The sequence below is a fragment of the Poecilia reticulata genome, chromosome 7 (assembly GCF_904066995.2).
Source record: "Poecilia reticulata chromosome 7, P_reticulata-male-v2, whole genome shotgun sequence".
Classification (NCBI taxonomy): domain Eukaryota; kingdom Metazoa; phylum Chordata; class Actinopteri; order Cyprinodontiformes; family Poeciliidae; genus Poecilia; species Poecilia reticulata.
This window is the reverse complement of record NC_088836.1, coordinates 10,992,125-11,006,443: the sequence shown is the minus strand read 5'-3', so window position 1 is coordinate 11,006,443 and position 14,319 is coordinate 10,992,125. Positions and strand designations below refer to the sequence as shown.

General features: G+C 39.0%; 1 protein-coding gene across 2 annotated transcripts; it reads right to left on the bottom strand.

The window, feature by feature from the left end:
- Positions 1 to 675: 675 nt before the first annotated feature.
- Positions 676 to 8,455, bottom strand: LOC145552202 (uncharacterized). Of its 2 annotated transcripts, none has more exons than XM_081608860.1 (2): positions 8,228 to 8,455; positions 676 to 4,213 (listed from the first exon to the last, which is right to left on the bottom strand). In XM_081608860.1, the coding sequence occupies exons 1-2, from the start codon at positions 8,289 to 8,291 to the stop codon at positions 1,893 to 1,895; spliced, it is 2,385 nt and encodes a 794-aa protein (XP_081464986.1). In that variant the 5' UTR covers positions 8,292 to 8,455; the 3' UTR covers positions 676 to 1,892. The 2 variants fall into 2 exon arrangements, with proteins under 2 accessions (XP_081464986.1, XP_081464987.1); XM_081608861.1 differs by lacking the exon at positions 8,228 to 8,455 and adding an exon at positions 5,727 to 8,221.
- Positions 8,456 to 14,319: the final 5,864 nt, after the last annotated feature.

Here is a 14,319-nt window from a genome sequence, read left to right as displayed (position 1 = left end):
TAACTTCAGAAGATGAGCTTTAACTTAACAGAGCTCTGTGGTTCCTCCTATCAGTATGAGAGTCGGTGTGAGGAGGCGCCATGTTAGGAAGATGAAATGGAAGCTGAAGGATCTTCAGAACAAACAGGTCATGATTCTGAATTACTGATTATTCATCTTACTGGACACAGGATCAATATAACCAGTTATTAATGGTTATATGCCAGACATGGAAAAGTGGGATGCACTCCATAATGTTCAGAATTTAAGTCTCATGGCATCTCAAGGTGTCAACATTGCAGCCAGTGGGCTGAGGGAAATATAGCCTTATTTTGTAGCAATTCAAGAGCTTTTATCACTTCGCAAAAAAGTTAATTAGCACAGAAGCTCCAAAGCAATACATACAATTTTGGTCATTTTTTTAAAATGTCTTCTGGGGAACATCTTCCAGGGAGTGACTTTGGTTGTGTATTAAGTGGTAAACACAGGCTGTACAAGAAATTTTTAAATTAAGAATAAAACACTATATAAATCCAAAAATCTGCTTGGGTTTTGAGTAACAAATCGTTACGTTTTATTTCACATTTAAAAATTATCTCATCAGACAAACAAAACTATAAATTTATGAGCAAATTCTGACATTTTAAAGACTAATATGAAAGTAAAGAACATAATTACAATTTTAAGAATAAGAAAGACTTTTAGATCAAATTTATTATGGTTAAAATGAATGAAACCAATATTTACAGTCAGTGTTTGATCTCCAAATAGTACAACAGGTACAGAAATTTAGTACGACAAGGTTTGTGTACAGACGAAAGTCTCATTTTAACAAACTGTATATGTCTGTCATTTTGGTAAAAACATGTTTATTCTTCATTTAGTGAAGTAACTCAAAGTTTGTAGTAGCCAGAAATATTTAAGTAAGAGTAGCAGTATTCATAATATTAAGTGAAAGTATAAAGTTCTCTGTAGTATCTTTTTTTCCAACTAAATGTAACTGAGTAAATGTGAGTCACAGCCTAAAAACGTAACATGTTTTTATAGTCATAACAAAGTCAGCTGCAGCAGAAAAAAGAAAAATACAACTAAGACAAAAGACACTAAATTATTGAAGACAATAATAATCAAACATGCTTTCTTACATTTTCCATAAACATATTTATTTATACACAAAACTTGTACTTGGGTAGAGTTAAACTGGTTAATATAATCTGAAACAAATAACAGCATCAGTTACAATCTCATCTTGTTTTGAAGAGAAACCTTAGAGATTTTTGTTGTATGTAGATATATCTGATAATGCACAATCATTAATGAAAATGCACAATTAGTGCATTTTCATTAATGCACTAATGAAAATGCACTTTTTCATTAGTACATTAAAATACACTTTTTTATTACAAGTGTATTAATGTCAACAACACCCACCCACTCTTTCTCTATACAGGATAGAATAATACAAATCAATCCCTCAAGTCCAATCTTGTGAGAATGTTCTGAAAGGGAGTCCATGTCCGGTCAAACTCTGTTAGTGCATGAAATGGTCAGTGGGCTCCAATGCCACTGCAGCTATCAGCATCAGTACTGGCTCTCCTCAGGGCTGTGTGCTGATCCCTCTGCTCTTCACGTTGTACACAAACAGGATGTTAATACAATAACATACAGTTTATTAGTACTGTTTTTTGATACAGAATGTTCCAGAAAAAAAAAAAACGAAGCATCTCTGAAGGAAAATGTGTCATGGTTGCACATCTCCAAGAATCCAAATGTGAAAATTCAAATGATCACATTTAACAAATACAACAACTTTCAGCTTTGTAGACACAAAACCCCTCCAGTCTTTCATTCCAGTGTTAAACCAAATCAATAGAATAGTGTACCTCAACATAGGACATGTATGGAAAATACTTCTATGGCTTTTCATCTGTCTGACGCCTCATATGGTGAGTTAAACCAACTTTGGAACGAAAACTTTTTCCACAGCTCCCACATGAAAACGGCTTTTCACCAGTGTGAATCATCATGTGCCGAGTTAATTCCTGTTTTCCCCTAAAACTTTTTCCACAGCTCCCACATGAAAACGGCTTTTCACCAGAGTGAGTCATCATGTGCCGAGTTAATTCCCGTTTTCCCCTAAAACTTTTTCCACAGCTCCCACATGAAAACGGCTTTTCACCAGAGTGAATCATCATGTGCCGAGTTAATTCCCGTTTTCCCCTAAAACTTTTTCCACAGCTCCCACATGAAAACGGCTTTTCACCAGAGTGAATCATCATGTGCCGAGTTAATTCCCGTTTTCCCCTAAAACTGTTTCCACAGCTCCCACATGAAAACGGCTTTTCACCAGAGTGAATCATCATGTGCCGAGTTAACTTTTCTTTTTGACTAAAACTTTTTCCACAGCTCCCACATGAAAACGGCTTTTCACCAGAGTGAATCATCATGTGCCGAGTTAATTCCCGTTTTCCCCTAAAACTTTTTCCACAGCTCCCACATGAAAACGGCTTTTCACCAGTGTGAAACATCATGTGCCGAGTTAACTCCCGTTTTCCCCTAAAACTTTTTCCACAGCTCCCACATGAAAACGGCTTTTCACCAGAGTGAATCATCATGTGCCGAGTTAATTCCCGTTTTCCCCTAAAACCTTTTCCACAGCTCCCACATGAAAACGGCTTTTCACCAGAGTGAATCATCATGTGCCGAGTTAACTTTTCTTTTTGACTAAAACTTTTTCCACAGCTCCCACATAAAAACGGCTTTTCACCAGTGTGAATCATCATGTGCCGAGTTAACTCCTGTTTTACCCTAAAACTTTTTCCACAGCTCCCACATGAAAACGGCTTTTCACCAGAGTGAATCATCATGTGCTGAGTTAATTCCCGTTTTTCCCTAAAACCTTTTCCACAGCTCCCACATGAAAACGGCTTTTCACCAGAGTGAATCATCATGTGCCGAGTTAATTCCCGTTTTCCCCTAAAACCTTTTCCACAGCTCCCACATGAAAACGGCTTTTCACCTGTGTGAATCATCATGTGCAGAGTTAATTCCCGTTTTTCCCTAAAACTTTTTCCACAGCTCCCACATGAAAACGGCTTTTCACCAGAGTGAATCATCATGTGCTGACCTAATTTCCGTTTTCCCCTAAAACTTTTTCCACAGCTCCCACATGAAAACGGCTTTTCACCAGTGTGAATCATCATGTGCTGAGTTAATTCCCGTTTTCCCCTAAAACTTTTTCCACAGCTCCCACATGAAAACGGCTTTTCACCAGTGTGAATCATTATGTGCCGAGTTAAATTCTGTTTTTGACCAAAACATTTTCCACAGCTCCCACATGAAAACGGCTTTTCACCAGAGTGAATCATCATGTGCCGAGTTAATTTCCGTTTTCCCCTAAAACTTTTTCCACAGCTCCCACATGAAAACGGCTTTTCACCAGAGTGAATCATCATGTGCCGAGTTAACTCCTGTTTTAACCTAAAACTTTTTCCACAGCTCCCACATGAAAACGGCTTTTCACCTGTGTGAATGATCATGTGCCGAGTTAATTCCCGTTTTCCCCTAAAACCTTTTCCACAGCTCCCACATGAAAACGGCTTTTCACTAGTGTGAATCATCATGTGCCGAGTTAACTCCCATTTTCCCCTAAAACTTTTTCCACAGCTCCCACATGAAAACGGCTTTTCACCAGAGTGAATCATCATGTGCCGAGTTAAGTCCTGTTTTCCCCTAAAACTTTTTCCACAGCTCCCACATGAAAACGGCTTTTCACCAGAGTGACTCATCATGTGCAGAGTTAAATTCTGTTTTTGACTAAAACGTTTTCCACAGTTCCCACATAAAAACAAGTTTTGAAACGTATGACTTCTCATGTGATTATCAAAAACAGATTTTAAAGCGAAACACTTTTCACATGTGACACATGAGAAAGGTTTTCTTTCCTGATTTTGCGTCTCAGTTTCAGCAGCTTCCTTTAAGAGGATTTGGTTCCTGTTTGGTTCTGATTCAGTTTGATGCATTTGCTCATCAACAGGAACCAACATGCAGGTATCAGTCTCCTGTTTTAATTCAATCTGTTCTTCGCCCTGACTGCAGTAAACTTCTTTCTCTTCCACTTTTATATAATGATCTTCTTTCTCTTCCTGGTCTTGTTTTCCCTGCAGAGGTTCCAACTCCTCCTGGTCCAGAGTGGATCTTCTCTCTTGGGAAGACTGCAAGGACTGCAGGGAACCTGAAGAAGAAAACAGAGAAAAAGAGTTATTGTTAACTTTATTGAAGTAAGTAGGAGAAATCTTTTGTTTAAAACAGAAATCAACAAAAAAAAAAAACACTTGAAAATTCAAAAGTGTAGACAGAGAGACAGATCAGTTGTCACATCCAGCTGACATTTTGAGAATTCTCAAATGAATGGATTTAAAAATATATATTTTATTGCAAAATTAATTGTAGTAGGGATAACTGTTGATATTTAAAAGTAGTGATGATGAGATGAAGCTTCATGAAACCCTGAGGAACTCCATCCAATCACTGGACTCATGAGCCAATGCACCGCGGTGCTTCATATGCTCCACTGTGACATCAAGTGGACAATATATGTGAAATAGCCAAAACAACATGAAGCCTTACAATGAATAAACAAGAAAAAAAAATTTCTGATTCTAAAACATAAATTCTGATTAATCTGCTTGTATGACAACTTTGCAGTCAGTTTCATGCCCCACAAGTGCCCCACAGCAAGGCACTTTGAAATGCCTTACTGCTGAAATGTGCTATACAAATAAAATTTGATTGACTGATTGATTGATGAAACAATGGCTGTATCAAAAAGAAAACGGGAAAAACAAAAGAGAGGGTTGTGATTGGCTCGTTATTCGCTATGTCACCAGAGAGTTCTCCGTTTTACGTTTTGCTTCATAAAAATGTTTTGCTTCATAAAAATGATCCTGGACATTAAACTTTTATCTACATACGAAGCATCACCTCAATGCAGCGGTGGCTTCTTGATTAGACTTTCATAGAATATTTGGTTTGACAAACAATCGCCACTACAATTTTGTTTGTTACTACCCAATAGTAAGTCCTGCCTACGCCTCACAACTCTTCGGACTCACTACTGCCCAGTTCTCTGTCTAACAGGTCCGGAAAATCCCCAAAACTTGGGTCTTACCCTGGAGACAGTTTGTGGAGAATTATCTGTTTAAACTGGGGTCGGAAAGGACTCGTTTAGCTCTGACTACCTTCGATCCAGAAGTTATGACCCTTTACAGTTGAGGAACAATCAGTTGAGTAGCCCTAACAGCTGCATAACCCCTACAACCACTCCTGTTAACGGTAGCTCCTCTCCTAATATAACGGCACTTGTTAACGGCCAGATTAAGTTCAGTGACTTAGATTTAAGTCCCAGGGTCATTATTTTAACACTCACCAGAGGAAAACCCAAAGCCACCCTATCTCTAAAATCATGTATGTTAACTTTACCATATTAGGAGAACCAACAATAATTAAGACTGACACAATTAAACTCACTGTTCACAATTCTCATTGGAATTTTAGAATATAATTTTATTAAGCAAGCTTTAGCAGGGGCATATGACAAGCAGGTTAATTTCCCAAAGTTTATGAAATAGGTAAAAATATAATAAAATCAAGTTAAAATCAATTCACATCCTATCCTTGTTCTTATCCCTAACCTGTGTCGCTAAGTTCACTGAGCGAGGCTTTGGGGCAAGCAGGTCAACTCATACCCGATGATTCTTGGTCTCGGCAGCTGTAATCTTTAGATGTCCTTGGTCAGAGTCTTTGTTCAGCCGGAGCAAAGTCCTCTTTCTGAAGAGAAGCGGAGCAAAACTGTACGTTGTCCTTCTAACGTGCAGAATCTTTGTCATTAAATGACCCCCGTCTCTTCTCCAAGTCGGCTGCGACAGAGTTGAGAGCGTTCGGTAGAGGCAGAGGAGTTGGTCGGATCTGGAACCAGGGTCGGTGTCTGGTGGAACTCGTCCCTTCTTGGCGGCGTGAAGTCTTTGAGCTTCCCTTGGTCCCGGGAAGCTGGTCTTTGGCCTGCTTCCTCTTCTTGGCTCCTCTTCTGCGCCGCGGACGAAGAACCCCTTTCCTCCCCCGTGCTCCAGTTTTTAAGCCCTCTCAACCCAGGGTGGTCTACGGGGCAGGGCTGCGTCACTTTAGAACACATGTGTCAAACTCAAGGCCCGCGGGCCACATGTGGCCCGCCATGTCATTTTATGTGGCCCCCCCAGCGTTTTATAGGTCCATGATTGACTTAAAATAGGTTTTCAGCACGAATTGACTACAAACTACATCTCCTATAATGCATTCCGATTGTTACCAGCCAACATTATGGCTTCTCGCCACTAGAGAGCAGCAGAGTCACCTCAAGCTGCTTATTGATTTTCCCAGCGAATAAAACTGAGACATCAGAAGCTAATCCTCTTCCGTAGACTGAGGCCTCAATAACTTAATAAAATAAATTAAGCGACTTCACTTAAATTAGCATCACTTCACCCGCGGGGGTCTGAACGCATTTCCTCCCCTGCAGAAAAATCTGCGCTAATTCATCAGTCAGTTGGATCTGTCTGGTCCAAACAGATCAACTGAACTCTGAGTGTTTTGCCCTGTGCGCGGTCCGGTTTGCGCTTTTACCAGGATTTTTTGTTGTTGTTTTGAGTGTTTTCGCTTCTCCGAAACGGACAGATGTTACGTCTGCAGCTCCTCCAGAACTCCGCTCTCCTGGGTAATGTGCACCAAGAAGCTCCATTAGTTAAATCTTCTGGATGAGTTACTTCCAGCGGTTTTTAATTTTTCGCAGCCGCGTCCGCAGTGTTTGAGCAGCGGACTGCGCATGTTAAAGTCTAATTAACTTCTGCGTCGTCATTTATTTCCTCAAGATAAACTCCCGGCTCCTCAAATGGATTAACACAACGTTGCATTCTCTTTAGTTTTCTCTGGTCTGTAATGGAGACTTGAATTTAACGCGCCATTTCAACCAAAGGTTTTGAATGCGCTTCCTAACCAGACGCTCCAAAGCGTTATTTAACAATATGAGGTGTTTAATCTATTTTTAACATTGTATTTTCATACATTTATGCTAGAGCTGCCCAAGTCTAGTTTTCCAGAGCTACCATCTGCAACTTTAGATGTGTTCCTTCTCTAACACACCTGGATCATTGACTCATTATAAGCCTCTACAGAACTGAGTTGCTGCTGATGAGGGAAGTCAACCTTTTGTCTGGGGTGTTTTAGCAGGGATGCATCTAAAAGTTGCAGTCTGGAGGACTGGACCTGGGCACTCCTGATTTGCACCGTCAATGTGGCCCGTTGAGGGTGGCCAATATGCTGAAGTGGCCCTCGGTGAAATTGAGTTTGACACCCCTGCTTTAGAACCTTCCCACTGTCTGTGGAAAGGCCCAACCTTCCCCAACTCTCCTATGACTCACTCATACCTCATTACAACATCTCCTGTACTTTCCTTGTTTTCCGTTGACCATCTGTTTCTGATTCTGCCGCACCTTCGCCCCGCTCAGTGATGACTCACTCCACACAGTTTCTCCTTCTAAGCCTTTCTTTTCTTACAAAACATAATCAATGTGTTACTTTGTCGACCTATTACTTCAGTATGTTCCTTCCTCACTCATTATCTTTAATCTTAACGATCAGTGATCCTTATACGACAATCAAGCTGTTCAAACCTTACTTTCCATAACGTATTATAACATTCAGCTGATTAAAAGTACAGAACATATATTTCTGATTATACATTACAGACATTCTTCATTGGCATGTGTATTATTATTTTAAACCTGTTACAAACCATAATCATCATTAAATCATTATACAATGTTTACTGTTATTTCTCAGGCCTTTATTCCGTTGTCTGCGTGTACCTGGACAGATCTCACATGCTTATACCAGGTTTCACGACAATTTATTACAAATTATAAAATGTACAGCTACTAACACCGCTATTAATATTTTATGTTGCTTGCTTTACTAACCTTACGCTGCATTGTTCACATTTCTACTGTTTTCTGAAGTAAGTCTCAATAGTTAAAGGAGAGGCATAAAAAAGGTCATTTTCTCTCTACATAAATAAGCCATTGTCACAGCGTAATTGTCATGTCTGCGTTCTAACATGTTAACAAAGTATTTAAACGGGAAAAGAACATTTACTATAATGATCCTCATACAGAAAGATGCAGACATTAACCTCCGTCCAAACGCTGGTGTTTCCTACCTAATCGGTGAAAGATTATCGGGGAGGTCCGGGAGAAATCCAGCAGTTTGCGCTGATCATCCATCTCTTCCTCTGACTTGACGATTATTTCTTTAAACTCTGAATGAGCTTTTTGATAAACTCGTTAAAACTGGACAGAAGATATTTTTCCAGAGAATCGCTCAAACATTCATCACAACAGATTACGTGCAGTCCTCTTTGTCTTCTTCTTTGGGATTTTATGATTGTCGGTTTTCATGTTATTGCTTTACCGCCACCTAGTGGATCCTTCGATCATCACATGTAAAGAGTTCTCATACAGTGCCAGTTCTTTTAGAAAAACGTAAAATCTTTTCATAGTAAAAATAGAAGACAGCTGCAGCAGAAAAGAGAAAAATACAACTAAACAAAAAAAACACTAAATTATTGACAACCATAATTTCTAAAATAAAGATCAATGTATGTAAATTATTTATAATGAATATTAAAAGTGTTTTTTATTTATTCATAATACTTTTACATAGGGAGAGTTAAATTGGTTAATATAATTTGAAACAAATAGCATCAGTTACAATGTCATTTTGTTTTGAAGAGAAAACTTAGAGTTTTTTGTATATAGATATATCTGAGAATGCACAATCATTAAAGAAAATGCACAATTAGTGAATAAGACCACATTGTATTTTTATTTTAAGTGTATTAAGGTCAATAACAAATTTTAAAGTGAAATACTTTTTACAGATGACACATGAGAAAGGTTTTCTTTCCTGATTTTGCTTCTCAGCTTCAGCAGCTTCCTTTAAGAGGACTTGGTTCCTGTTTCCCTGCCAGCATGCCTCGATGGGCCCCATGTGGGGGAAAAGAGGGTTGATATATGGGTCCCATATGGGTTTGTCTGCTGGTTCCACGGTGGCCCCACATGGGTTTGCCCATGTAGGGCCACAGCCTACGTGGGCCCTACATGGGCCCTAAATGGACAAACCCATGTGGGGCCACCATGGAACCCGTGGACAAACCCATATGGGACCCATCTGGTCTGCCTTCCTTTTTCCAACAAGGGGCCCACCTAGGCATGCTGGCAGGGTTTGGTTTGGTTCTGATTCAGTTTGATGTGTTTGCTCATCAACAGGAACCAACATGCAGGTATCAGTCTCCTGTTTTAATTCAATCTGTTCTTCACCCTGACTGCAGTAAACTTCTCTTCCAATTTTATATGATGATCTTCTTTCTCTTCCTGGTCTTGTTTTCCCTGCAGAGGTTCTAATTCAGTGGTTCTTAACCTGGGTTCGATCAAACCCCAGAGGTTCGATGAGTCACAAAATCTTTATTATTTTGCCATTACTGGCAACGTGAAAGATAAATTATCTTCTAAAATACCAAATTTTTTTCCATGATGTAAAGCTAATTAGGTGACATAAACAACACCTTTATACATTATAAATAATATATATGTATCTCCATACATATCTCCATCTTTTTTTTACGGAAAAAAATCTGCTGGAAATTCCGTAAAAAACAGGAAAATGTACTGGCAGAAATAAACAATAAAAAATATCAATGTACACATAAGAAATTTAATTGAGCAAAAGTCAATAACGAACAAATTAATTAGGTTCACAGTTTTGTTGGTAGAGTCCTATAAATATGATTAAACTGTTTAGTCTTCCAAGGTGGACATTTTTCTTTGACTCTAAAACAATAAAATAAAACTTATAATAGAATCACAATATCAACAATTTGTGCATCAAGTAAACAATTAGCATGCTACAGGTAAATGATCATTTAGTTTGGCTAAGAATAATTATTGCACTGTCAGTGAATGACTTCTAATAGATTTTCTTTATTTACAAGAGAAACACAGTCACGCCTTCATGAGCTCAAGCTGATAAATAAAGAGGATGGATGCTCTAAACAGTTTAGACAGAGTTGTTTTTGGTTTCACCACTATTTACCTATATTTTTCCTGCCATTCCAAGTATTCTTAAAAGATTGTCTGTTAGTCTGCAGCTCATGTGACCAAACCAGCCGAAGAGATGAAAAGCTAAAGGACTCAACAGTTAAAACTTGAGATGAGTTGAAACTTGAGTTAAATTTTTAAGTTTTAACATTTTAACTCATTGTTAAAATTAGCTAATGTTACCTCTAAGGTTTTGCACGAGTTGCACTTGGTCTTCTTAAGAGATAGAGTGAGGTTTCTTAAAAATGTAGCCAGTGTTTTCAGCAAAATTGAGCTGACTGTTCAGGAATGATCCAAGGTATTTACAATTTCCCATAGTTTCAGCAGGTTGACAAACGAGTGAAACTGGAACCACTTTCAGGTATTGTTTATGTCATTTAATTAACTCTACTTCCTTAAGAAAATTAAAAGGTATGGTGTTTTGAGGGGGACTTTATCTTTTGCGGTTCCAATTATGCAAGACTTAATAATAAAGACTTTGGTATTCTGATTTGGTAATGTGTTTATATTAGTTGTGCTACTACCACCACGCCACTAGAGGCAGTAGCAGGCCCGAAAAGATGCGAAAAAGGAGCAGATTTAGAAGTACACAGAAAGCAACGAAAATTGTTAAAAACTGTGAGCTGCGCTGAAGTAAATAAAAGAGAGAAGTTCAAATACATGCTGAGAGAGAAACTCCTTCCTAAAGATGAAGCTATATCACAGATTTCAAAGAAAATTAAAACGGGAGACCGCGGATAATATAGGAAATAGCGCCCCCTTCACTTCCGGAGTGCAATGGTCGCATTTCCAAACGTATGAGATGAGATTTTAACAATAGACCCTTTTCAAACATGAAAGTGTACATTAGGGAACGTAAAAATGCGATTTTTAGTGATCTCTGTAAAGTAAATATAAAGGTTGGTGTTATACAATAGTTTATATACAGGTCCTTCTCAAAAATTAGCATATTGTGATAAAGCTCATTATTTTCCATAATGTAATGATAAAAATAAAACTGTCATATATTTTAGATTCATTGCACACCTCCATAAAGCTTTTCAGCAGATGGAAGCATGAAGTGCTACAAAATCTCCTGATAGCTGCTGCATTGACCCTGATCTTGATAAAACACAGTGGACCAACACCAGCAGCTGACATGGCTCCCCAGTCCATCACTGACTGTGGGTACTTGACACTGGACTTCTGGCCTTCTGGCATTTCCTTCTCCCCAGTCTTCCTCCAGATTCTGGCACCTTGATTTCCAAAGGACATGCAAAATTTGCTTTCATCCGAAAAAAGTACTTTGGATCAATGAGCAACAGTCCAGTGCTGCTTCTCTGTAGCCCAGGTCAGGCGCTTCTGCTGCCGTTTCTGGTTCAAAAGTGGCTTGACCTTTGACCTGGGGAACGCAGCATCTGTAGCCCATTTCCTGCACACGCCTGTGCACAGTGGCTCTGGATGTTTCTACTCCAGACTCAGTCCACTGCTTCCGCAAGTCCCCCAAGGTCTGGAATCGGCCCTTCTCCACAATCTTCTTCAGGGTCCGGTCACCTCTTCTGGCTGTGCAGCGTTTTCTGCCACACTTTTTCCTTCCCACTGAGGTGCCTTGATATAGCACTCTGGGAACAGCCTATTCTTTCAGAAATTTCTTTCTGTGTCTTACCCTCTTGCTTGAGGGCGTCAAAGATGGCCTTCTGGACAGCAGTCAGGTCAGCAGTCTTACCCATGATTGCGGTTTTGAGTAATGAACCAGGCTGGGAGTTTTTAAAAGCCTCAGGAATCTTTTGCAGGTGTTTAGAGTTACTTCGTTGATTCAGATGATGAGGTTAACTGCTCGTTCAGAGAACCTTTTCATGATATGCTACTTTTTTGAGACAGGGATTTTGGGTTTTTATGAGCTGTATGCCAAAATAATTATTAAAACAATAAAAGACCTGAAATATTTCAGTTGGTGTGCAATGAATCTAAAATATATGAGTTTAATTTTTATCATTACATTATGGAAAATAATGAACTTTATCACAATATGCTAATTTTTTGAGAAGGACCTGTATATAAACAAGACATAGCATTTCATGTTTCTTTTCGCCATCTAGTGGAAACAACAATATACTGCAACATAAAGTAATTAGGTTCCTGAAAAAAGGATTTGTTTACACTAAACACAATAGAGACATGATGAATGGACAAAAGGAAAACTTAAGGAAGAGAGGTTAGATTAAAGAAAAAAATGTAGTGATGAAACAGACTGAACTTTATTTTAAAAAATCTGTATTCAAATAAACAAAGCTCATGTTTTTTTCTTTTTACAAAATATTTCCACTAGACCTTAAAAGCTGATCACCATTCAATATGAAAAGTTTTGACCAGCATTTCTACAGATGTTAATTACAAATTTACAAAAGACTCACTTAGGATAGTCTGAAAAAGATTTGTCTTTGAGGAAAGCTCTAAAAAGATGTAGCAATGCTTGGTTGAAACTACAGCTGCAAAATATATGGAGTAACATTTGTCATATAATGCAATAATCCAACTGCAAAGGACCCAAAGGTTGGGATTACCAAATCAAACCAAAAAAAAAGTCAGATCAATTGGAGTATCGATAGTAAACCAGAGTCAGCAGCAAGAAGGAAATCATTTGTAATTTTAAGAAGTGCTGTTTCGGTACTGTGGAGTGGACGGAAGCCAGATTGGAATTGTTCATATAGATTATTGCTGGAAAGATAATGGAGTTGAGCACCAAATGTCTTTTCTAGAATTTTTTGAAAGAAATGGAAGATTTGAGATAGGACAAAAATTATTAAGTTCATTGGGATCTAAACCAGGTTTCTTAAGTATTGGGGTTATTGCTGCAGTTTTGAGAGCCAAGGGAACAACAGCAGTAGTAAGGGAAGACTGTATAATTTTAGTGATGAGAGGGGAGAGAGAGGGGAGGGTGGCCTTAACAAGAACAGTGGGAAGAGGATCTAAATGACAGGTTGAAGATTTAGGTTTTTGTATTAATTTGGTGGCATCAACAGAAGGGAGGCTGAAGACCGAGAATGAATTGTTAGGAACAACTGAAACTATGACAGGCGAGACTGGGTATAAATTCCTGATGGATCATTTCTATCTTAGAAGTAAAAAATGATACCAAAGTGTTACAAAAATCAGAGGTATACAGGTGGGGAGGAAGGGAATCTAGAGGTTTGGTAATGTTTGCAAGTACAGAAAATAAAGTTTTGGAGTTATCCTTGTTAGAATTGATTAAAGGGGAGTAATATGTTGATTTGGCAGAAGAAATTGCATCTTTGTATAAAAGAATGTGAATGGAATACATGTCATTGTGAACAGTGAGACCAGTTTTTCGGTACAGTCTTTCAAGGCGACGTCCTTTTGTTTTTAACTGTCGAAAGTTAAATAAAGTTAAATAAAGCTGGTAAAAGTTGTTTTTATTTGAGATGTTTCACTTTACAAGCTTTACACAACAAGATGAAAAAGGAAAAGGACCAACATTCAAATACTGCACGTCGTTCTCCCAGCTCGTCATTGATGACGTAATCCTCAAATTTAAAGCCCGAATCACACGTCACAAATTGACGTCAATGAACGACTGAACCAGAGTCCTTGAATGTAGGTATTCTACTATCATTTGGTTACTAAACTTCTTTTCGTCTTGCAGAACGAACCAGTTAGACAGGTTCTCAGGATAGAATAGTTTATCCTTCCTGTCTTTACTTCTCTCTCAGTCTATCCGTCTTAACATAGACTGAAGATGAGGGTTCAGTGTTCCCACACAAGACGACAAAGAACTGGCGCTCTGCGGGATGGGGGGCGGAGGAGTTGCCCCTCCTGCGGTCGCGCCAGGCCCGGCGGCATGGGCTGGCATTGGGGGGGCATTGCCCCCCCCACAGAGTCAGCCTTGCCCGCCCTGGATGGGAACCTTTTTTTTTTTTTTAAACCTCAGAGTGGCCAAAACTTTCTCTTCTTTTTTTCCTGTCTCCATTGGTCAGTCATACAAATCAACCAATCATGACAGGCCAACTGAAAATAAAGAGGGACGGGTCACTACGTCACTTACTCATGGAGCTATAGTGGAAGTTCAGGCTGGAAGACTCCGCCCCCTCCGTTCGCCCATTGACGTCATGCTCATCTCCGACCTCAGCTCTGGACCTCACCCGTCTCGTTCAGCAAT